We start from the raw sequence: 24,168 nt of genomic DNA on the forward strand, positions 1-24,168 counted from the left end.
AGATATGTGAAAGTTAGGAAATTAGTCTTTATTTGTTTAAACTTAGTGCAGATGTTAAATATTGTGCTTCTAGAAATATAAGAGACTTGATTTGTATGTTTTTGTCTTCCATGCCCTCAGGCTAGCAACATGGTGAGTGTCAAAAATATATAACTTATTCTTTAGAAGATACTTTAAATTTTGGCATAAAAAATCTCATAAAGATTCTGGACTTTAATACGTTGTTCCCTTTTTCTACACAGATTTTGTTAATTTTCCTACAAAAGATGGATTTGCTACTAACCAAAACTCCTCCTGATGAGATAAAGAATAGTGTCCTGCCAATGGTTTACAGAGCACTGGAGGCTCCTTCCATTCAGATCCAGGTATAATATTTGATATTTTTCCCTTTAATGACAATTTTGATTCTTAAAGCAAAAGAAAGAGGTAAAGTGCATTTGGGATTTGGGTCATAAATCTTTTATATAAAACTCAATAGTATATATAAATCCATTGAATTGCATTATACTCTGTTACTAAAATGTACCCAATCTTTACTACTTTAAAGAAGTAATTGACAAATACCTGTATTAAGGAAGTAAAATGATACACTGCTTTTATCTATCAGAAATGTACTTATCCAGAAGGTTTGATTTATTATAGTTTGGATTATTATATACTTTCTTCCTAAATGAGTGATTAACTAGGAATGAAATTATCAAAGATATAGATGCCTTTTTCTTATGAAAACATTAGTAGGTTTCTCATATTCATAATTTTCTTTCGTGCTTGGTAACTTAATCTTCTATTTAGAAGTATCATTGCTCCTGCATTGCAGTTAGTTTGTGTAGCAGGTAGAAAAGCAGATAGTCATTTAGTGTGTCCATTTCTAACACATTTATAGTCATGCCGTTGTGTCACAAAGGTGATGTTAAAACACCATGTACTTTGCCCAACATTTAATTTTGTAGCTTTGCTATTAAAATTTGATTCTAGGGCTCTCTGGGAAAAAATTTTAGATCACTATTAAAAGTATAATTGAGGAGTTTTTGTTTGTTTGTTTACTTTGGAAAATAAATGCTCGAGTTAAGAACATGATTTTGCATGTTAAGAACATGCAAAAATGGTTTCATATTGAAGTTTATAATTTCTTTGTTATTATGGAAATTCTGTATTATAGATTATAGTAAAGAAAAACAATTTTAATTTTTAAAAGTTATTGACCAAAATTTTATTTTTTTTAATGTGAGCCTAATACCACATATAAAGTCACTTTTTTTTACTTATTTCAGTCTTTGCTAAGTTCTTTTGTTGATTCATAGTTGTGAAGTTGATCTTAAAAATTTTATTCTTTGTAAGATCATGCCTTCTTAAAGGTAAGGATATGCTGCCTTTGCCTCATTGGCATGGGATGATTGGGGAAGGTATACTTAATCCTACTTTTTAGCCCTTTCCAAAAGCATCAGTTGTAGCTTGCTGAAACATTCCTGCAGGCTGTGTGTAGCCAGCCTGGTTTTATATTCACTGAGATTAGGGAGGAGAGGGAAGTGATATGAAAGGCCATTTGTCTCAGTACACGGGTTGGTTTTGCCAATAAGTATCAGCCAGTATTTTATTGAAATTGTTAATATATAATTCACATTGACTTGTGCAACTTTGCTGAGTTTTAGAAAACAGCATTTCTGATATTTATTCAATATAAGCATTTAGTCACCAGTCCAGTGAACTGTTATCAACATCGTTTGGTAGGAGTCTGATAAAGCCTGTCTAAGCTGTGAGAGTCCTAAAGCAAGAGCACGAAACAAAAATCTTTTCCTCAAGCTTTCATGCACATAGATGGCTTGAAAGTAACTTCTGAAATTCATTTTTGGAATGATATTTTTAAAGAAGTTTAGGTGTATTTAAAGAGGCTAGAGAGTTTAGAAAAACATTTAGAAAAGTAGAAGATGGTTTATAGAAGTTAGGATCCTTAGAAGCATTAATAGAAATATATCTGTGAACCAGTTTTTTATATTATTTCCCTTTAAAATTAAACATAGAAGCTATGTTCCTTCTCCCCTCCCCACCATCAGTTATAAAAGAAGATAAAATCTGAGGCAGAAATTTCTGAGAATGTGTTAATTGGACTTCCGTGAGTTTTTCTTTCAATCTCCTGTTTTTGGGTTCTTCATCCTATCTTCTGAGGAGACAGCTCTCTTCTCTTTTTGCTAAGTGATTTAATCACAATATAAGATTTGCTTCTTTGTAACCTACTGCTAAATTATACAGTAGGGTCCTCTTCACCCCCTTCAATTAAAGACTGATCTTTCTTGAGTATGGTATCCTCTGGTAATAGAAGCACAGTATCTCACTTACTGCTCACCCTTGTTCATTCTCTTCTCCTACCTATGGAAAATGGTCCCTTAAATGTAGCTTTTATTTCTTATCCTCAATGATGCCACCCACTTAATTATTATAGTTTTGAGTGGATAAAAACACATAACTCTCTTAATATCTGCCTTTTAGAAATTGGGGAATAAGTTAAAGTAAATAAAATACTTTTCAACACTTTGCTAACAGATTCTTGGTAGTTAATTCATTTCTCTCTGCTGACTACAAATGAATGTTCTTAAGCTTACCACGTTGTCAATAACTCCTTTGCTGATACATATACTTCCATTTTCTTCAGTAATTCTTTCTCTTATGCTTTCTACAAATATCAGTCTGCCCTTATAAGATATCTAAGATGTATGTTCTTCAGCCCATTAAGTTCTCAGTCATTTTTTGTTCTTTTCCTTTTCTCATTTAATCCCCCTTTTTCTCTATTATCCTCATTCAGAGTTCCCAGTTTCAATTCTTTACACTGTGGCATGGCAGTAGTTAACAAGAATGTTTTAAATGATTTTTTTCTTGTTTTTATAACTTATACTTGCTTAAATTTCAGAATTTGGAAGTACATAAAAATATAAAGAACTAAACTAAAATTCTCTCTCAGAGATGCCCAGTCAGCATTTCCAGATCTCTCCTTCCAGTCTTTTTTCCGAAGCCTATAGACAGACACATGTATATACACATTTTAAAAACTTCGATTATATAATAATGTTTTATTGCATTTTCTCCCCAATATTATTAAACAGTCTTTTAAGGTATTTTTTTTAATGCTTGTTTTATATTCCATCATATTGATATATGTAACAGCTAAGAAATTCCGTCATATGGATATATGTAACAGCTAAGAGGAATAGTTTTACATAACCTTGGTCTTAATTATTCCTCATTATAAAAGAAGAACAACCTAGATGTTCCTAAGTTTCCTATTTTTAAAAATAAATGAAGAATTGTGTTATCAGGAAGAGAAATTAGGAATGAGACCAGGGAATTTTGGTACCGTAGACTAGTTTTATGACCTAACGATTTTGAGTAAGGTCTTCTAAGCCTGTTTTCTCATCTGTAAAATTGAAAACTGATAAAAACTATTCTTTTATATAGTTAAAAGGACCAGTTGTTATAACATATAAAGACGTTTCTTTCAAACTGTGTGACAAATCAGCTATGCAAATGCAAAATGTTTTTTAATAAATGAGAGAAAGGGTGAAAGAGTCTTTCCCTAAGATTGATCTGATTTATTTTCTTAATAGGAACTCTGTCTAAACATCATTCCAACCTTTGCAAATCTTATAGACTACCCATCCATGAAAAATGCTTTGATTCCAAGAATTAAAAATGCATGTCTTCAAACATCTTCCCTTGCTGTAAGTAATTGCATATTTTTGTTTTTCTTGTACTTCTCATTGGTTTAAATAATTTTCTTAGTTTAATGACCCTTTATAGTTTGTTCATATATTTTATCTTGACTATAGGTAACCTTGACTACAGGTAGTACTATAAAAGTGAGCAATAGCTATAGTTTTCTCTGATATATAATTTTACAATAGTGCATCATGGATCTTATTCCCTGTCCCTTAACTTTGAGTACTTCAATAAAAAAAATTGAGTAATTTCTTTTCCTTAATCCTTTTCTGCTTTAATTCACAATTTATTTTGTTGGTAGTTTTAAAATAATCATGAGAGTTTAACTTGGTGTGTGAAGCCTGAAAACTTTTGAATGGCTTCCTTTTATAACATGCCTTTATTTTTAGTCATCTACCTATAAATTGATCCCCAGCTTACTCACTTTCAAAAAAAGTAAAGGGTACAATAAAGCAATACATTACTAAGAATATAAGTGAAGAGAAATAGCTGTACTCAGAAATCTAAGATAAGGGTAGCTGCCCTCTTTGAATACAGAATTTTAATTCTAAGTTACTTGGTAGTGAAGGAAGTAGAATAAATGACATTGTTTCCATTATCTTGTATTGGAAGCAATAAATGTTCCCAACCTTTTCTCTAACTAAATCATAAGATTTATATCACTGATATTTCTTTATAGAAGTAACATTGAATACTCTTCTTAAATTGCAGCTTTAGGAAAAAAAGAGGGAGAAATGTCCTTCCTTCACCTGATCAGTTCTTATACTGATATTTTGAGAGCAGGCGTATTATTACATTTGCATTTTGTAAAGATGGTTCTTGAGAAATCTCATCCATCTTTTTTGGGTGAAATGTGAATTTAAATAAAAATAAATATCTGTGACTTAATAGAATTATAGGCAAAAGTAATTTAAATGACATGATTTTACCTTATTGCTATTCAATCCATTTTAGTTCATACTTTTTTGGTAGAAAGTCTCTGAGTTGGAAAACAGCACCAAAGTAGGAAAAAATATCATTGTTTACTGAAGTGAACATGGATGAAATGAAGTTAAGAAACCTGAGTTCTTATTCTGACTCTGCTACTAATTATCCCTGTGCTCTTGGGCAGGTCATTTTACCTCTCTGATCTCTTTCTTCATCAACGTTAAAAGGATTTGAAATGAAGTCGATTTCTCTGAAATTTTCTAATTTTATGATTAAGTTTTCAAGATAGGTGATGGTAATATACAGTTTAAAATTAAGTTTTCAAAATGCCCTTTAAAAATCACATAAGCCATGTCATATTTTATGGGAGCATACATTTTGTCAAAGTAGATATTCTAGTTCAGTTCCAAGTATGTATGCAGAGTGAGGGGGAAAGCATGGATACTTAAAAAATGATCTATATTAATGCCCAGTGATGTTTATATCTCTTTAAGATGCCAAATGAACCCTTAGAAGCATGTTGTTTACAAGGAGTTATAATGAATATAATATTTGGAATAGTAATTTGGAATGGATTTGCACTGTATATACCCTTTTCGGTACTTCTCCCTTCAGAATGGCAAATGTGCATTCCTGAATTGCATTCAGAGGCATAGACCTCTAAGGTCTAAAAATTCTAACTAGGAAATTGCTGAAACATGAGTCGTGAGTTAGAATTGTAAATAAAATAAATATTAAATAAATTATATGCAGAGTTAGATAAAATACTCCAAGAGCTCTAGTTCTTCATGACTTAACATATTTTATACATCATAAGAGAAAAATAAAGTTAAACTAATATTTCCAGTTTATGTGTATTTATATACATACACACATAAAGAATGCAGCAATTCCTTTTAAGACTGATTCTAAGAGCAAGTTACACCTTTAGATATCTTTTTGAATTTATGCTATCCCTTGTGTTTGAATTTCAGAAAATAATTATATGTTATTTTTCAGAAAATTCTCATCTTCCTTGCAGAAATAGAGACAGTGCTTTTTAAACTAAATTGTTTTCTTCTTTTTTTAGTTTACTTTTTTTTTGAAAAGTGGAGTTTCATTGATTGTATGATCATGGCTCATTCTAGCTAAAAAATAGGGTGGGAAATATTTATCAAAATAGTCAAATGAATATAGACAGAATTTTGATAAAAGAACTCTTAAATATCAGGTTTTAGTAACTGTATTAAAGATATATTTAGAAATAGAAAACTTTATGTAGGACAAATATAGATACTATTTACATGTTGCTAAAACATTTAGTTTAAGAATGAATTGAACCCGAGTTAGAGAAAAATACTTGAAGCCCAGTAAAATGGACTGCTTGGTGGGAGAATGTAGTCCTTTTTATAATTCAGATGTCCCCAAAGAAATGTTCTTAGTAACCATATATAGTAAAGCTTCTCAAGTCCTAATCACTTTATTAAAATATGATACAAGTCATTCCATACCTTTAAGTAACTAGTGTACTGGTAAAGCCATTATAAATTCTTTTTGAAACAAGTCAGGAGAATTAGTAAATATGTGAATTTCATATATAAATAAATGATGAGCGCTTTTAAACTTTTATTCTTGAGATTTTAACATATCTATAAGAATGTTAAATTTATACTTAAGTATTTTGTTCTAGATTGCAAAGACTTAAATGACTAATTCAATTTACCTCTTTTAATAGGTTCGTGTAAATTCATTAGTGTGCTTAGGAAAGATTTTGGAATACTTGGATAAGTGGTTCGTACTTGATGATATCCTGCCCTTCTTACAACAAATTCCGTCCAAGGAACCCGCAGTCCTCATGGGAATTTTAGGTAGCTTAAACCTTAATGTCATTTGATACTACTTTATCATTTTACAGTCATGGAAATCAATCTCTAAAACCATTGTATTCTCCTTTCATTCAGTACATTTCATGAATTGCATTCAGTAATTGAAGAATGATGGGATAAATGCCATGATATAATTTTTCTTTGTGTTAATTTTAGTAAAAGCAGTAAAACTTTGACATTTACAAAAGAATATGACATTTGGCAATCCTAGCTTCACAAATATCATGATATCATGTAGTTATTCCTGCCAAATTAAAGGCAAACAAAGCTACTTAAAATTCTGATGCCAGTCTTAATAGTAATACCTAATGTTTATTTGGTACCCAGTTTGTAAAAGATGCTGTGCCAAGTATTTTCTCTGCATTATTTTGTCCCCACCGAAATCCAGTGTATAGGTACTATTCTGCATTATAATCAGCAAACTAAGGTTCAGAGAGGTGAATTAAGTTACTCAAGATTATACAACTGGTAAGTGGTAGAGCTGGTTTTTAATTTAGATGCATTTAAACCTTAACCAGTATGTTTCATTGCTATGTGATGTGCTATTGAAGCGTATTAGCCTTACAGCACAGTCTCTTCTATCGGCATAATTACACATTACTCTGTCAAGAAACTGAAATTGTTTATAGATAGTTAAAGCTATGAAAGTCCAATCTGGAAATTCTGGGGGTCTGCTATACTATTAGAAACAGACATAGCTATAAGAATCACAGAAACATTAAAAAATTCACTTTTTACTAAATTTGAAGTTCTTTGTTAATTTTGAAGAAAAAGTATATTACTCAGCTATGAATTTTTAACACATGTTATAATGCCTGATCTATAGCAAGCCCTCAGTAAATATTTGCAGGGATGGTCAGCAAATAATTTGTGAACCTTTGGAGATGTAGAACTTTTAGGATATGATATGAAACTTTTGGGCTCAGCAATTAGTCGTCTTGAGAAGCAGTTTGTCATAGTGGAAAGAGCCCTAGCCCTAGTCCTGGCTGTCAGTTCCTGGAGTGATTTGAATAGTTTCTTCACCTGTCAAATAAGGATAAAAATAATATCATTATAAATGGAGTCTTGTGAGAATTCATTGAGACACCTGAAGGGAAAGTAATAAGTGTGGTGCCCAGCAAATGAGCATTTATTTAATAGGTTCTCAGTAGTTATTTTTTAAGTACGTAAGTGAAGTATACAGTAACAGGAGAATAATAAGAGGTGGTGTGTTTTAAAGCTTGGGTTATATACAAAACACAACTCAAAAGAATTAGGAGAATGAGGAACAATTGTGCTCAGTTGACCAAAGGAAGACTTTGTGGATAGGTGTAACAAGCAGGGTGTTGAAGGTCAGGTAAATAGGTAAGACAATAGAGAAAGATTGTGTGGAGTTGAGTTCAATTATTAAAGTTCAAACATGTTGGGTCTGATTGCTTAAAGAGGTATTCAAAGGTGTAGGACCTATACTTACACACTTTGAAATAGATATCTCCAGTTGAGTGAGAGGTCTGAAATATATACTTAAACGTTTTCAGGATAGAGGGCATTTTGTAACCTTACTACTGCACTCTAGGAGCTGTACCCAGTTCTGATTGGCTTTTAATGTTATACTATTATTAAATGTGCATTGAACCCAAAATAATACAGGATAAATATGTCATGGTGTTTAAACCGAAGATAAAGCTGAAATCCTTCTGATCCATATGTAAGAGTATCCTTATTCTAAGCACTGATAAGGAAAAATTTATAATTTTACTGATTATCAAGAGATTTTATATAGATAACTGTTTTCCTCATATGTGGTGTCGAATTATACAGTGTGTCTTATTCTTTTCTATCAGGCATTTACAAATGTACTTTTACTCATAAGAAGTTGGGAATTACCAAAGAGCAGCTGGCTGGGAAAGTATTGCCTCATCTGATTCCTCTGAGTATTGAAAATAATCTTAATCTCAATCAGGTAGGAGTAATTTTGTACTTTATTCAATTTATTCAGCCTACTGTTCTTTGGCATTAAATATATAAACATATTACACATAAATATTGTTAAAACAGTGAAAAATATGTCAGTTAAATGAAGAAAGTTTGTGGGTTCAAAGTAAGGAGTATGTGAGGTAGAAGGGTGGATTATTGAAGGCCTCATTGGGAGAAAGTAAATGAGCAGAATGTTGAAAGATGTGTAGGATCTGGGGCTACCTCACATTTGCAACTGGGAGGTTGACATGAATAAAGAAACATTAAGGTAATGTGTCTGGGGTGTGTAGTCGTTTATTGTTATGTAGCAAATCAACACAAACTTGATTGTTTAAAACAGCATGTGTTTATTATCTCACAGTATCTGTGAGTCAGCCAAGTCAGGGCATGGATTTTATGCTCAGAATTTCTCATAGTCCTGCAGTCAAAGGCTCTGTTGGTAGATGGATCTGCTTCTCAGCCCATTACATGGTTCTTGGCAGGATACAGATCCTTTTGGCAGTTCCTGACTCTCTGTTAGCTGGATGCCACTGTAAGCTCCTTGCTTCATTGGCCTCTCCAGCATGGCAACGTGTTTCATCAAAACTGGAAAGAGAGAATTTGTTAGAAAGATGGAAGGTTACAGTCTCAGAATGTAATCAGAGAAATGCCATTTTATTACGTTTGCTGTTTTCTGTTGGTTACAAGCATGTCACAGGTCATGCCTATGCTCAAAGATAGGGTGCACAAAGGCATGAGTAGCAGAATGAGGAGATAATTGGGAACCATTTTAGTCTGTCTTGCACTGGGAATTAATAATCCGATTTGACAGAGAGATACCTCGAATACAATAGGAGAATAAGTGAGAGAATGATAAATTGAGACTAGAATAGGTAGATTTTAAATGTCTGTATGATTTAGATATTTGAACTTTCGAAATGTGGTTAAAGGTTTGAGCAAAGGAGTAATGTGTTCAAAGATTATTACAGAATTATCTCTCTGCATAGCTCTATCACTGTAGTTATCTCAGCTGTGTACTTCTGTGCCTGACTTTCCCAGAAGGCTTATTATAGCTTATTCTTCATTATATCAGCACTTAGTTCAGTGTCAGAAACAAAAATATTGAGAAAATTTGAGGTACAGAGTAATGACAAGGCATTTCGTTCACCATAGAACAGGTGTTTAATGAAGTATAATGGAAAAGACTAGGAAGGGTTACTGTTTAACTGAGTCAGGAATGAATAGGCAGGCAGGATTTGGAAGTAACGACTGAATGGGAATTACAGCATTGAAGGTAGCAGAAAGCTGGGAGTTAAACAAAAGAGTTTTTGGCATGGGGGAGAATGCTAAGTGAATGGAATCAGAGAAATTTATAAAATTAATCAGATCCCAAATTACATGGACAGTGGTAGGGTGAGCCTCTGAAAGTTTGTGTTCCTGGATTTCAGTTTTGAGCTTGATAGTTCCTTAATATATTGGATGGCAGAGTTGTGATTATGATTGGCACAAAGGGATTCAGCGAATATTAGGGAATAATAGGATGATAATATGCATTTCTGCTCTTAGGTCTTATATTTATAATTTAGGGTGTTTTATAATATTCCCAAATGCTTATTTCAGGATACATAATTCCATTTGAAATGTGGAATTAGTTTTCTTCAGCTTTATGGTTGATATTTTAGGGGCCGATTTTAGTCAACAGAAATGCTTTGATTCATATCTGCTGGAATTTTACAGTAGTTAGCGTAGTCTAACTTCCAGTGAGTGGTCTGCTTTCCTGTCATTTCATGGACATGGTTCCTAATTCACGACTGCCTTCTTCTGTCAGTTCTGCATTGTGTAAAAAAGATAAAGTAATTAAAAAAAAACCACAGTTTTAGCATTTGATTAAAAAGCAGCAAATTCCACATATAAATCAAAATACAATCACAATTTGTGCTGGGGCCTCCAAAGACCACCCCCAGATTCAGAGGACCCACAGGCTGTGGCATGCAGTTGTATTCATGTGTATGATTTCTTAGGGGGAAGGGCATAAAGCAAAATCAGCAAAAGGAGAAGGCTCATAGGGCAAAGTTGGGAGGAACCAGCTCTAACTTCCAATCATGTCCAGGTAGAGTCACACAGAATGCGCTTAATTTTCTTAGTAATGAGTTGTGACAATATATATGAAGTGTTGCCAATCAGAGAAACACATTAGAGACTCAGTGCCTGGAGTTTTTATTGGGGGCTGATCAAGTGGCACCCTCTGCCTGTCGTGCACTCAAATTCCAGATTCCCAGAGGGAAAGCAGGTGTTCAGCATAAAGTATTCTTTGTACAGTGTAGGCCTTGTGAGCCCCTATCACTCATCAGTTAATGGTGGGAACTCTCTGAGTTCTTGAGCACCAGCCAAGGGCAACCTTGCAAGCAGGCCTTTCCAAGGATAGCAGTTCAGGCCTATGTTAACTTTCCTGCACCAACTACATGCAGCAGTATGGAGGAATCTCACTAACATAATGTTGAGCAAATGAAGCCAGACACTAGAAGAGGATCTGCTGAATTACTCCATTTATACAAAGTATAAAAGCAGTCAAAACTGTACTGCTAGAAGTCAGAATAGTGTTTACTCATAGGGCAAGGGAGTGGGAAATGATTGGAAGAGAGCAGAAGAAAGTGGGGGTGCTGCCAGGATTCTGTTTTCTTCATACAGCTACTGCTTAAATTCAGTTTGTGAATTTTTTTAGGTGTCAGTGACTTACATGAATACTTTGCTGTTAGTATGTTGTACTTCAACTATATACAATAGAATACTACTCAGCCATAAGAAGAGATGAAATACTGCCATTTGTGACAGCATGGATGGACCTCGCGATAATCATGCTAAGCGAAATAAGCCAGACTGAAAAAAATTGAAAATCACATGATATCACTTACATGTGGGATATAAACCTAAAAGCAACAAATGAACAGGACAAACAAACAGAGACTCATGGACATGGACTATAGGCTAGTGGTTACTGGCGGGGGGGTGCAAAGGGAGGAGGAAGGAGGTAGATGGGGTACAGGGGGTCAAATATGTGGTGACAGAAAGAAATCTAACTATGGGAGGTGAACATAGTGTAAACATATATTATGCCTTACTGTTAAAGTGTACAGCTGAAACTTATTAGATTTTGTTAACCAATGTCACCATAAAAAATAATTAAAAAAAAAAAATTAAACTAATCAGCAGAGAGTCAGAAATTGTAAGGAAATATTCCTTTTGTTACTCTCATGGTAAGGCAGTGGATAAACAGATGGTAGTGCCTGGTGAGAGACAGTGTAATGTAGTAGAAAAGAACAAAGCTTTGAGGACAGACAGTATGAATTCTGCTTGTGCTATGTACGTTATTCAGTATCTATGAGTAAGTTGCTTTCTCTCTTGCTGAGCCTGAGTTTCCTCATTTATAAAACAGAAATATTAACAAACCGACTTTGAAGAGTTGTGAGGATTAATAAAATAGTGTATGTGTAAGCACCCAGCACAAAATTGTAGTTATAAGATTTGGCGGGGGGAAGCAAGCAGTTTCTAGATTTTTCCTATAATACATGGTATTATTCAAATAAATTGTTTATGAGGATCCCGAAGGACCATAAGAATGATTTAACCAAAGTTTAACCAAAACTTAAATTACGTAAAGACATAGTGTTAGACATACTTTATTAACTTTAATTATTTGAAAGTTAGATTATGTACATTTAATATTTCTATTAACTTTTTAGAAAACAAGTTTTGGCCAAATATTTTTATAACAATCTGACTAAACAGTAATTTTTTTCATCGTTAAGCACACTGTTTCCAGACATGCACAAATTTAGATGATCATTTTTGGATTATTCTAGAAAAATCGATATGTGAATACTGCTGGGGATGAATTTAGATAAAACCCCTGAATAATTGCTTTTAGACAACTCAGGATATGTTGTCTAAAAGGAAAATTCATTGAGATATGTTTTCTGGAACGTAAAAGGCTCATTGACTATATTAACACTGTACTACGATATTGTAAAAGCTTGTTGTAATACACTGAGTTTCAGTATACTATTCTTGTGACATGAGTGCTATGAGTGTGTCATATTCTGGTAAAAATAGACTATTATGATTAACTCGCTAAATTATTACATAACATTTGTTGCTAACTTGAAACGTTATAACCATATTAATTTCTTGTTATACCAGTTCAATTCTTTCATTTCCGTCATAAAAGAGATGCTTAATAGATTGGAATCTGAACATAAGACTAAACTGGAGCAACTTCATATAATGCAAGAACAGCAGAAGTAAGTAGGTTGCATAAGAATTGCACATGGTCTAGGAATGAGATTAAAGTTATCTCATGATTGATTTTCTGGAATATGGACTAGAAAAATTGATGGATTTCAACTTGACTATATGTAAAACATTAAATTTTTTTTCCAGCATATTCAGTTGAACTGAGTTAAAGTAGAACATTGTTGAAAATCTGATGTCATTTCTGAGTACCAAAGTATAATATGATATAGTCTCAGCATTTTTTCTACACAAAGAGCATTCTATTTCTGAGAAAATCTCTTGTTTAACATTAGCTGCTGGCTTTGTAGACTCAGTGCTGATCACCAAGTACACCACTTATAAATATTTTTCAAATCTATAGAACCCTGGTGTTTTCATTTCTCTCTTTCTCTTTCACTCCAGAAACATTTATAGAGCATTCATTTCATATGCATTACCACAACATTCACCTTTTTTTTTTTAAGGGAAGATTTTCTAAATTATTTGCAAAATACTCATTCAAAGGAAGAAGGGAAAGGTGGAAATTATTCACTAGAGAATGCCAGTTTATTAAAATCAAATCTGTACTATATATTCTTTGCCCCCCAAAAAGCACATGGTTTTAGGTACTTGTTAAAGTCTAATCCTAAACCAAAAGACATCTGAAAATCAGTAAAACTGATATCAGTCATGAGCAAGGTCCCCAAATTTGAGAAACTTTTCAGCTTCTGCCCCAATGCAAGATGAAGGCTTATGCAAGTAAATACACATGTTGTAGAATGATGTGAAATAGCCCTTTGTATGGTGTGAGTATTCTGTGATGTATATATTATTTGCAATGTTTGATGGATGAACTATATTAACATAGAAACCCTGAAAAATAATTTTTAAAAATTTATGACAAATTTTTAATATCTAGTATTTATAATTGAGGTATAAATGAACCTTCTTTTGAAATTCTTTCTATCTAAGTCCACCTTTTTTTCAAGGCATAGGTCTGGACCACATCACAGTGATTATAGCATTCATTGTTAGAATCACAGATTCTGAACTTTTCTCCATATTTCATATCTTCTCTCTCAGTGAACTATAAGCTCTCTGATGGTAAGACTATGCTTGCCTTGTTTTATGACATCCTGAGTAAATTTTCTAGCAAATCTCAAATGTTGAGTTGAAAAAAAGACATATACAAATGTTAATTTTTTCAGGCAAGGAGACATTAGTACTAGTAAATAATGAAAAAGATTTATGAAGTTGCAATTTGTTTAGGTTCTAATAAATTCCACATGGATGAATTATTTAGTATTTTTAAAATATGCATTTCTTTTTATTTGTCATAATTCAACTCGCCTGAAGATCTTTGGATATAGGAAATCAGATGAATGCTTCTGAGGAGACCAAAGCTACAAATGTTGGGTCTCAGGTAAGAAGATATTTAGATTATTTGAGTTTTTGTAAAAAGTGCTTGACAGTGCTTCATTTTGATCTTTAAGCAGTAAAATCACAATTTGTTGATGTCATTCAAGTGGTTGACCTTTTCTGTTTCAGCAGATTGACAGAGTCTTTAACAATGTCAGTGCAGACTTTCTGACTGGTGGTGAATCAGAAAATAAAGAGGATGGGTTACAGAATAAACATAAAAGAGTAAGTTTCTTTACTGTTCTTTTAGTACTTTTATTTAATTATAGGACTTCCTGTAAACCACAAATTTTTGTTGGGAAATGCTATTTAGCATCTTAACAAGAAACATTTTTTAATTAGTTTTATGAAATTTAAAACTTATTAGTGGAACATGACCTGACCCATGTTGAGAATAATAAACACTTAAGATTTTTCGTTGCTTTATTAGTCAGCCTCCCACATGGTAACATTTTAGATTGCCTGACTCCTTTCTTTTCTCCTGCACTTTGCCAGTCACACTGCTTGATAAATTCCACTTTGTCTCTTTTCTGCTTCTGAGTTTGAATAATAAACTATAAAATTATACTTTCTAATTGAAATATTGGTTAGCATCCACTATAAAAAAAATACATCAATTTAAAATTTCTGCTGAGGGCAGTTTTCTTCTATTCAACCAATAAGAGTATATGTATGTGTAAAGGCGAGGAGCTACTACACGTGTGGTTTACAAAATTATAAGAGAACATACTATGAGTTTATAGTTTAGCAGGATTGACAAAAGAAAAATGTTGAATTGGTGCAGACATTAGCTGTGACAAAAGCTGTTCAGTTCTTCCTTAACTTTTTAATGAGTTCCTAAAATATTTTTTGGAGTGAGCTAGACTAGAGTTGAACAAGAATCTGCCAGTTTTATAAAATGAAATCACCTAATCATGTTCTCATTGTCTAAAAAAATATGATTCTAGTGAATGGCTTTAAAATTATGTTTTCATGCTGGACATATTTTAATACAAATCCTTTGAATTTCTACCTAAAGTTAAATCTTATAAGAATTCGTACCTGTGGGAATCACCAACACTGGAGTAGTTTGCAGACTACTAAGTATTGTCAAACATATCAAGACATACTTTACAAAAAAAAAGAAATCTTCTGTTTTACAAATGGAGTTATAAAGTTGCCAGTTGATTTTTTGTTTGTTTCAAGGCATCCCTTACACTTGAAGAAAAACAAAAATTAGCAAAAGAACAGGAGCAAGCACAGAAGTTGAAAAGCCAGCAGCCTCTTAAACCTCAAGTGCACACACCTGTTGCTCCAGTCAAACAGGTCAGAAATCTCTTTTTCTTTTATATTCACAGGTCATTAGTCTTTATAGAACTTAGTCTGTCTATTAGTGCTTATATAAAAATATATTTCAAAATAGTACTTTAATATGCAGTTTCTAAGTATGAGCATAAAGGATTTTCCAACAACTCCTCTATAGCCTGCCTAATGTATAATGTTTCACGAGAGGGCTTGTTACCGATAAAGAGGAAGCTAGACGGACAGGAAGGTTTTTAAAAAAAATACTAGATCTCATGGTACTAACTCAACTCTGTTCACTTAGAAATGATCAGGAAGGAATATTCACGCATTTACGTATTTTTGAGCAAAAAGTAATTTTCAAAATTTGGCTTTTCATTTATAGTTGGATGTGTAACTCGATTTAGGAATACTTTTTATATGTCCTTATCAGTATTTATTTCCTACTATGTTCTAGGCACTGTTCTAGGTGCCAGTTCTTGGGCAGTGATTAAGGTCCCTGCTTGTAGAGTTCTTACTGGTTTCCAAAATAACTTTCTCATGAGAACTTACTTTAAATTATTTTTTGTTATCTCTTAGTCACTAAAATTCTTTCTCTGAGAAAAATCTTTGTGCACCAAGAGGCAAAATCAAGAACATTTCATAGTTATTATGTAAGAATAAACAAATTTTCACAAGATTTTGATAAAGTTCAAAATATAAAAATATTAGAGTATCCTATTTTGTAATACAGATTTACTAATGAGAAGAATGCAGTTCTGTTTGGGGGGAGGTGGAGGAGACAGCATTGCATTTGATTGGAGTTCAGAATTAGTGTTCCTTATCATCAATTGATTACAAGTTGTTCATCTGTAAAAACATACAAAAATATGTATTGGCAGGCTAGATTTGGCCTGTGTGCTGTGGTGTGCCAAGTTGGTGTAGATCGTTGGGCTTAATTTTAACTGTTTTTTACACTGTACTCTATCATAGGTTTACTAACTAGAAAATCATTTGGAATTCTTGGAGATAAAGTAATTCTCTCATGTTTTTCAGACGAAGGACTTGACAGACACACTGATGGATAATATGTCATCTTTGACCAGCCTTTCTGTTAGTACCCCTAAACTTTCTGCTTCGAGTACCTTCACTTCTGTTCCTTCCATGGGCCTTGGCATGATGTTTTCTACACCCATTGATAATACAAAGAGAAATTTGACAAATGGCCTAAATGCCAACATGGGCTTTCAGACTTCAGGATTCAACATGCCGGTTAATACAAACCAGAACTTCTTCAGTGGTCCAAGCACACCTGGAGTGACCACAATGACACTGGGAACACCTTCCACTTTGCCAAACTTCAATGCTGTGAGTGTTCCTCCCGTTGGTACAAAGCAGACTCAACAAAGACCCACAGATATGTCTGCTCTGAATAATCTTTTTGGCCCTCAGAAACCCAAAGTTAGCATGAACCAGTTATCACAACAGAAACCAAACCAGTGGCTTAATCAGTTTGTACCTCCTCAAGGGTCTCCAGGTATGGGCAGTTCAGTAATGGGAGCACAGATGAACATGATAGGACAATCTGCCTTTGGTATGCAGGCTAATCCTTTCTTTAACCCTCAGAACTTTGCACAGCCACCAACTACTATGACCAATAGCAGTTCAGCTAGCAATGATTTAAAAGATCTTTTTGGGTGAGGTCTCTTGCCCCTGTTTTTGAAGGATTACTTCAATTTTAATCATGGGTGAGGCGATTTACATCTTTATATAGTTGGCTTGGAGGAACTACTTCTGTGGGAAAGTGAGTGGATTTAAGACAGAAAACAGCTGCTTCCATGCCAGCATAGTAGTTGTATGGACTCCTCTAACAGTTGAGTTTTTTTAAAGCATTGAGGATTTTTTTCCTCTTACCAACCTCTCTTCAGGTTTTTAAAAGACCCAACCCTTACCAATCTCAAACAGAAAAAAGATACCTGAGTATCTTGAAGAGCAGGCTTTTTTAATCAAATGTTTATTTTGCCTTGTAAATCTTGGTGTTATTTAAAAAATCGAGTTGGTCATTGCAAGTTTATCTATTAAATACTACATGGTACACAGTCTGCCTTCACAGTTATTAGTCTTCATTTAATATGTGAAAAATCCTGATGCTGTATTGATTTGTTTGCATTTAGTATGACTGAGTGAGAAAATGATAAGCCTAACGAGAAGGGGATCAGGTGACTTGCTTTTTCCAATCTTATTTACTTCTCAGATCAACTAATGTTTAGTACTGAGCAGATACTGCAAATGTTTAGACTAAGCAAATACTGCAAAATTTAATCTAATGTTGATTTCATTGGTTCAAACTAAAGGCATTGTTAGTCATCTTAAATGCAAACTAATCATTGTAAATCATATTTTAGCATGGTCTGCCTCAAATAGTAATGTATTTTTCTGCATTTACTTGGGTATATTTAGAATCACTTTTTTCCTACAGTATCACAGACAGAAGAGGTATGTACTGATTTGTACAGAAATTTGACAAAGGCCTCTGATGTGATTTTCCTGACTACTGCCTTCATATTTCATTTTGAATTCAAAATTCTGAGGTTGCAGCATATATGAATTGCATTTTCAAAAGGAGATTTGTAAGAATTAAATTATATTTAATTAGTAAACTTTTGAGATTTCTGCTGTATTGTTTCAAATGTAATAAACTTTACTTCTATAAAAATGAGCAGTTGTATCTTCTGGCTACCAAGACATTAATTTTGAGTTTACCATGGTAAAGTCTCACCTTTATCAGTTACTGCAACTGAAATTTACTTCTTTTCTAAGAATTTAGAAACCTTTTGTTTGAAAATTATAATTAGCTGTTTTTAGGAAGGAAAGGATAAATTCTAACAGGAAACGTGCTTTTCAAAGTCTTTCTCTGATACTTTTCTTCGATTTGCTGATTATTCATTCAATCATGGATGGAGCCTTATGCTATAAATGTCGTTTGTATTTTGTTAAATTATATTCTACCATTATATAACTTTAAAGTGGTCATTCAGAGAACTGTATGTGTATTATAGTTGCTGCCATAGAGTTTGTGGTTTTGAAATACCTGAAACTAGCAATTATTTAAAATAAATCATTTGCAGTTTAGTGTGCTGAAACTCAGTTTTTTCATTGAAATATATATATACACCAACTAAGTAAATCATTGACTATACAGTACTCGATTCTAAAATGTAATTTGGTGATCATATTGCTGGCAGCATTCAATTAGAGGATACTTTAAAAAATAAAAAGTCAGCTTTACATCTGGTTTCTTTATGAGCTGTACTTTGTTACATGGTTTCAGAAAAAGGACTTAAAGGAATTCTGAAGAAACTTATCCAAGAAATGCAAAGCATTTGGAAGATAAAGCGTTTTTATCAAGTACATTCACACCTTAACCAGATCATGTCTTGTTTGTAACACAGTATTTCTCTTGAGAAAAGTTTACATGTGGAATAAAATCGCTTAGTGTTAAAGAATTTTTCTTTGTAACAATTCAGTAGTCACTGTTTGTTAGGAAATTTTTATTTTGTAAAATCACTTGATGTCACTGTGTTGAATTTCTAGTTGGACAGAAAACCTAATATAACAACATATAATTTGAACTTCTAAATATAAAAATAGGTTATTTGAAAAAATATAACGTGTAATTCTTAGGTAATTTTCACATCTTGAAATTTGCTCATTTATTGAGGTAATGGTGCTACATTTTTAGAAATTTTTTTCCTACACTTTTTTCCTACTTTCTCAAAGGTATTTAAATCATTTCCATCAGTTGAACTGTTACCATTGCCTTTTTCTATTGAAAAACTGCCTCTGAAAAATAGTTGTATTTTAAGGCTTGTATTTCTATGTGAACAAAATTTTTAAAGTATTAGATCACCTTAAAATTATTTCAGATATTGACAGCATTTAAGTCCTTTGTGCTTAAGAGTAGAAAATTGGTAGGTTAAAAAGTACCTGTAGACAGAAATTACCAGAAAGATTCCCTTTTATTTGAATTGGTTCTTCTAATACTAAAGTGTTTGATATATGTAGAGGATGTATAAAGGAAATGGAAATAGACTATGTAATTGGTTGGGTTTGATTTGTTTGTTTTTGTTTTTATTTTAGAATGGTTTTAACTCTTCTTTTCACCTGAATAAGTTAAGGAAGAAGGTTTTTGTTATTTTGGGTTCTTTCAAACCTGTGAAATACCTCACATTTTACATATTAAAGGAAAAGGTATGTGTGAAAGTACCTGATAGCAAGCACAGAGTATGCACCAAATAAATTTTAGCTTTGATAAAGAAAACTTTCCATATCTAGTTGTGATTTCATGCTTCTTGATTTACTGGTCTTGAAATAATTTTAGGGTAAATGAATTTATAAGAATTCAAACTGCTGTGTAGGAATTTACAAGATTGATTACATCAGTGGCTTTCAAACTGTAATTGAGACACTAAGAAATATATCTTATAATGCAAACCCGTATAAAATACATACCTGAAACAAAAGTTTTCAGAAAATGTCTTTAATAAATATAATATATTCTGATATTTTATTTATTTATTTATTTATTTATTTATTTATTTATTTTTTACGCCTACAGCACCTGGTCTTCCTAGGTGGTCTTTCATCCAAGTACTAACCAGGACTGACCCTGCTTAGCTTCTGATATCAGACGAGATCAGGCTGTTCAGGGTGGCATGGCCATAGACTATTCTGATATTTTAGATTCTGTTTGTCTTTTTAAAAAAAATACCTGCTTACAATCTTTAAAAGAATTTCATGTTGTAGTTTGAATGAAACTGGAATAATTCAGCCCCGTTTTTCTCCAAGCAGATGTAGAAATGGAAGGCCAAAGACTTACATGGCCTTACGTGGGTTACCAAGGAGGTCAGAGCCAGGAATAGAAGCTAGATTGTTTTCTAATCTGCAATCCAGTGCTTTCTACCATGTTGCATCCTTTATATCCTTTACTGTATGAATTATTCTGGAGTTGCTATTGTTGAGACTTTTATGTGGCAAGAATGTGTTCAGTACTTATTGGGTACCATAAATATATCTGTACTGGCAACATTGACATTGAGGAGAGGAGGGAGATGACAGAACAAATGTTTATAGTCAAAATCAGCCTCTGGGCTGCTTCTCTTAGTTGTTGGTGAGGAGGGCCAGGGTAGCCGGGTTAGCAGTGCTTGCAATATGCAGGAGAATTAAAGCATACGACCTTGAGGAGGAGGGAAGTGGATTGCAAAAAGCCATTTCACCAAAATAGAGCTTGTTGGATACTAGAAACTTTCTGTGCAAAGCAGCGAAGTTGCTGCACTTACTCAGGTGGTATTTACCTGGAGTGCAAGCCACATACATAATTTTCAATTTTCTAGTAACCACATTAAAAAGAAAAGTAGGTGAAATTAATTATAATGTTTTATTTAACTGAATGGAGACAAAATACCATTTCAACATGGAATTGATATAAAATATAATGAGATATTTTACATTCTTTTGTGGACCTAGTCTGGGATCCAGTATATATTTTATATTTAGCACATCTCAATTCAGGCTAGTCACATTTGAAGTACTCAGTAGCCACATGTGACTAGTAACTACTGTATTAGATAGTGTGGGTGCCTGTGGAAGCTAAGTAGCCAAAAGAGTACACCATGACAGTTACCAACCTACTATCTCCCAGCTCCAAATCCATCCTTCCCTGCCCTGCTTTGTGATACTGGAGTGGGGCGCCATAAACTCATCTCCTTCATCAGCATAGCAGGATGTTAGGCTTCATAGAGGGCCCAGAAATGGCAAAGCACTATCAGCGAGAAGACACTTCGCTTCTGAGCTCTGGTTCTCTGTTTTATTCATTAGGAGCCCAGCATCCCCCACAGAGGAGCTCAGCAGTGCCACAAGTCACTCTGTCATCCCTACGGCCACTTTGGAGCAGCTCCAGTGGGCTGCTTCTATTGCAGCTCGGCCATCTCCGCCAGCAGCTGTCCCCTAGTGTGTGGCCTGAGCACTCTGACAAGTTTCTTCACCACTGGCAGGCCGAATGCGCCTGTGAGCACCTCGTCCTCTCCAGAGAAGTCTGGCGGTCAGCCTAGGGGGCCGGGGTGAGGAGGAGAGCCTCTCCCAGACTAGTTTCTTCATTTTTTCACTTTCTTCTAGATTAGAGAGAGTAGCTTTTTTTTTTTTTTTTTTTTTTACAACTGCTTCTTCTGGGCTCCTTAGAGCCCTCTTTTATCCCTTTAAATAGTTAACCATATCTTACTAGTAAACAATTATTTTATTGAAATCCCTGTTCAGATATCTGATGTGGTTTCTGTCTCCTAACCTTACCCTCACTGCTATACTTCTGAATCTACTAAGCCATTTTAAAATGGGCTAAATGGTATATATGCTGCCAGCAAAAGCCATATGGTATTATATATACTTTGCCTATATTAAAAACTTTCTTAGAAGTTTTTTTTGAAATGCGCCTATAGTGGAAATCCAGGTTAGCTACTTAAATGATACCTATTTGATGCAGTTTAAGTTTTTATTTTTCTTTTCAACTTTTTGGATACGTTCCTTTGTGTGGCAGTCTAGGTTGCTAGGAAAGCCAGTGTTTGACTTTCACATAAAAATAAATGAGATTGAGGCTTTAAAGTCTACAATTTGAATGTAGGACTCAACATTCATGCAGGTTGCTTCCTAGTCTGTGCCCTTAAGCCTGCCAGTCTTTCTAAATGCAGTGATCAAACCAAAGTCAAATATGAGGCATTCCACGGGCACACTGGAACCATACAGCATGCATAGACTTTGAAGCCAGATAAAATTGGGCTTTTTTGGGGGGTATGTTTTTAAATATTTTCAGGGAAAAATTATAGCCTTTATACTCTGTAGGGGTGGGGCAGGATGCTTAACACAGTTGTGTTGGAACAGATCCAAAATTGTTTTTAAGGAAATCTTGTCTCTAACAGAGGATCCCCTTAAGATCACTTTTGTGAAGATATGGAAGTTCCTCTAATGGAGGCAACATCCTCATTAGACTGCTCCAGTTTCAAAAGGGGATGTCATTTCTGTCCCCAGCTCCAGGGATTGTGTGGGCCTGCCTTTAATCAGCAATGATATCTACCCAGGTACTTGTCAGAACAACCTTTAACCCGACCTCCCAGTGTTCAAAATCTTATTTTTGATAAATGTTTACGGAGGAGGCCAACAATTGAATAATCCGTCCATTTCTTTAGAAATTCTGAGTGAAATTAAGCCCACTGTAGAGACCTTTGTGCCTGGTTGCCTTGTTTGGGCCACACATCAAGTGCCTTTACCATACTTAGCTTTGGACTGTATTGTGAAATTTGTGTTTATACCAGAATGATGTTGGTTCACTCTAATATAATAGTAGCTTCTTTGAGGACACACAGGAGAAATTTCAGATTTCCGTTCAGGAGTAAATGCGCTTCTGAACAACTGGTTTGCCCTTTTCAAGTCTCAGAATTATGTAACAAATTATATATTGACAGTTAGGTCCAGCCAAATTTGCAGGCCACCTGTAGCAAATATATAGGACTTGAATTGTATACATTGTTTTTTACTTGCCTTCTGGCTTTATCTGATTTTTATAATTTTTATTTCTCCTTTACTCTGATTTCTTTTTTTCCCCTCTAAGTTTTCTATCATGTTCTTAGATATTCTCATTTTGGAATAAGTTAGAGTATAAGGAAATGGAATAAATGAGTTTGTCTTGTCACTTTCACTTACTGACCAAATTAAGATTTTCCAGCTCTAAAATGAGGATCACATCTTATATATTAGGATTAAATGAAATAAAAGTCGTGAAGTAGGTGCTCCATAGATATCCCCACCTTCCTTATGAGAAGCCATTCTCATAAGGGCTCTAAAATAATATCTGCTTGAAGAACAGATACCTAGCATTTTTTGAATACATTTGGTTTTAAAAAAATAGGTTTTAAGCTTGGCACTGTTGCTATTCTTGGGACACAAATAGTAATGAGATATAGGCCCTGCCCTCAAGGAATTTGCACTGTGGTTATAAAGGTAGCTGAGTAAGCAGACAATTACAAGACAGTGTGATATATGCTGGGACAGATCTATGGGGGTGGGCCCCCAACCGAGACTAGTGGAGTTGGGAAGCCGTCTTCAGAGATGGGGTCTGAGCTTGGCCTTATGTGGAGCCTTTTAAAAATTGTTTCTGATGCTATCAAATGATTACTTAGGAATCACATTTTCCCAAGTTAAATCGGACACACTGGAGAGGAGATTAGAGCAGGTAACCTCCAGGGTCCTTTCGAGTTCTGAGTTTATATTAAAACTGCTTGAATTAAGGAAAGTCTGGTCAAGTGATTTTGGATTACCAGGAAAGATGGAATTAATGTTGGCTTCTTAAAATCTTTCCTATTAGATGAAGCCAGGATGACAGCAAGGCAGGGAGCAAAATAAGCAAATATAGTGTTATTTTGTAGCTAATAATTTGTTTCATTGAACATTTCAGAAATTTAAGAATCCACTCTTATGGGCTCAATAAAGGTATGCTGAATAGATAAATTTATTCCTTTAAAATAGGCTGGTTTCTGGGTGGTAGTGAGGGAATGTCTGGCATGAATATATTTATAAACTACCAGAAGATGTCACTGTCTCCTAAGTCATGGACCATTACATTGGTCCTTTTTTCAGGTACTTTTTTTGAAAACCAACAGATTGATAAGAATATCTAGTCTTTAAACTTTGAGAAAGGCCCTCACAAGAAATACTTGTTGAAGGCGTGTAGGTTTATTCC

General features: G+C 33.9%; 1 protein-coding gene and 1 pseudogene across 5 annotated transcripts in view; one reads left to right on the top strand and one right to left on the bottom strand.

Annotated features, from left to right (window-relative positions):
* Nucleotides 1-19,704, top strand: part of SCYL2 (SCY1 like pseudokinase 2) — a 60,414-nt gene extending 40,710 nt beyond the window's left edge. For 4 of the 5 annotated variants that reach the window (XM_011386603.2, XM_023527309.1, XM_011386615.2 and 1 more), the window contains 9 exons: nucleotides 243-365; nucleotides 3,597-3,710; nucleotides 6,350-6,482; nucleotides 8,324-8,442; nucleotides 12,633-12,733; nucleotides 14,061-14,127; nucleotides 14,253-14,348; nucleotides 15,309-15,428; nucleotides 16,440-19,704. In XM_011386603.2, coding sequence (XP_011384905.1) covers nucleotides 243-365; nucleotides 3,597-3,710; nucleotides 6,350-6,482; nucleotides 8,324-8,442; nucleotides 12,633-12,733; nucleotides 14,061-14,127; nucleotides 14,253-14,348; nucleotides 15,309-15,428; nucleotides 16,440-17,084 — 1,518 coding nt within the window. In that variant the 3' untranslated portion in view covers nucleotides 17,085-19,704. The remainder of the gene's footprint in view (nucleotides 1-242; nucleotides 366-3,596; nucleotides 3,711-6,349; nucleotides 6,483-8,323; nucleotides 8,443-12,632; nucleotides 12,734-14,060; nucleotides 14,128-14,252; nucleotides 14,349-15,308; nucleotides 15,429-16,439) is intronic. The other variant, XM_011386622.2, reaches the window with a different exon arrangement.
* Nucleotides 19,705-19,992: 288 nt separating this feature from the next.
* On the bottom strand, nucleotides 19,993-20,110 carry LOC111736052 (annotated as a pseudogene).
* Nucleotides 20,111-24,168: the final 4,058 nt, after the last annotated feature.

The sequence above is a fragment of the Pteropus vampyrus genome, unplaced genomic scaffold (genome assembly GCF_000151845.1).
Source record: "Pteropus vampyrus isolate Shadow unplaced genomic scaffold, Pvam_2.0 Scaffold16, whole genome shotgun sequence".
In the NCBI taxonomy this organism is placed as follows: Eukaryota; Metazoa; Chordata; class Mammalia; order Chiroptera; family Pteropodidae; genus Pteropus; species Pteropus vampyrus.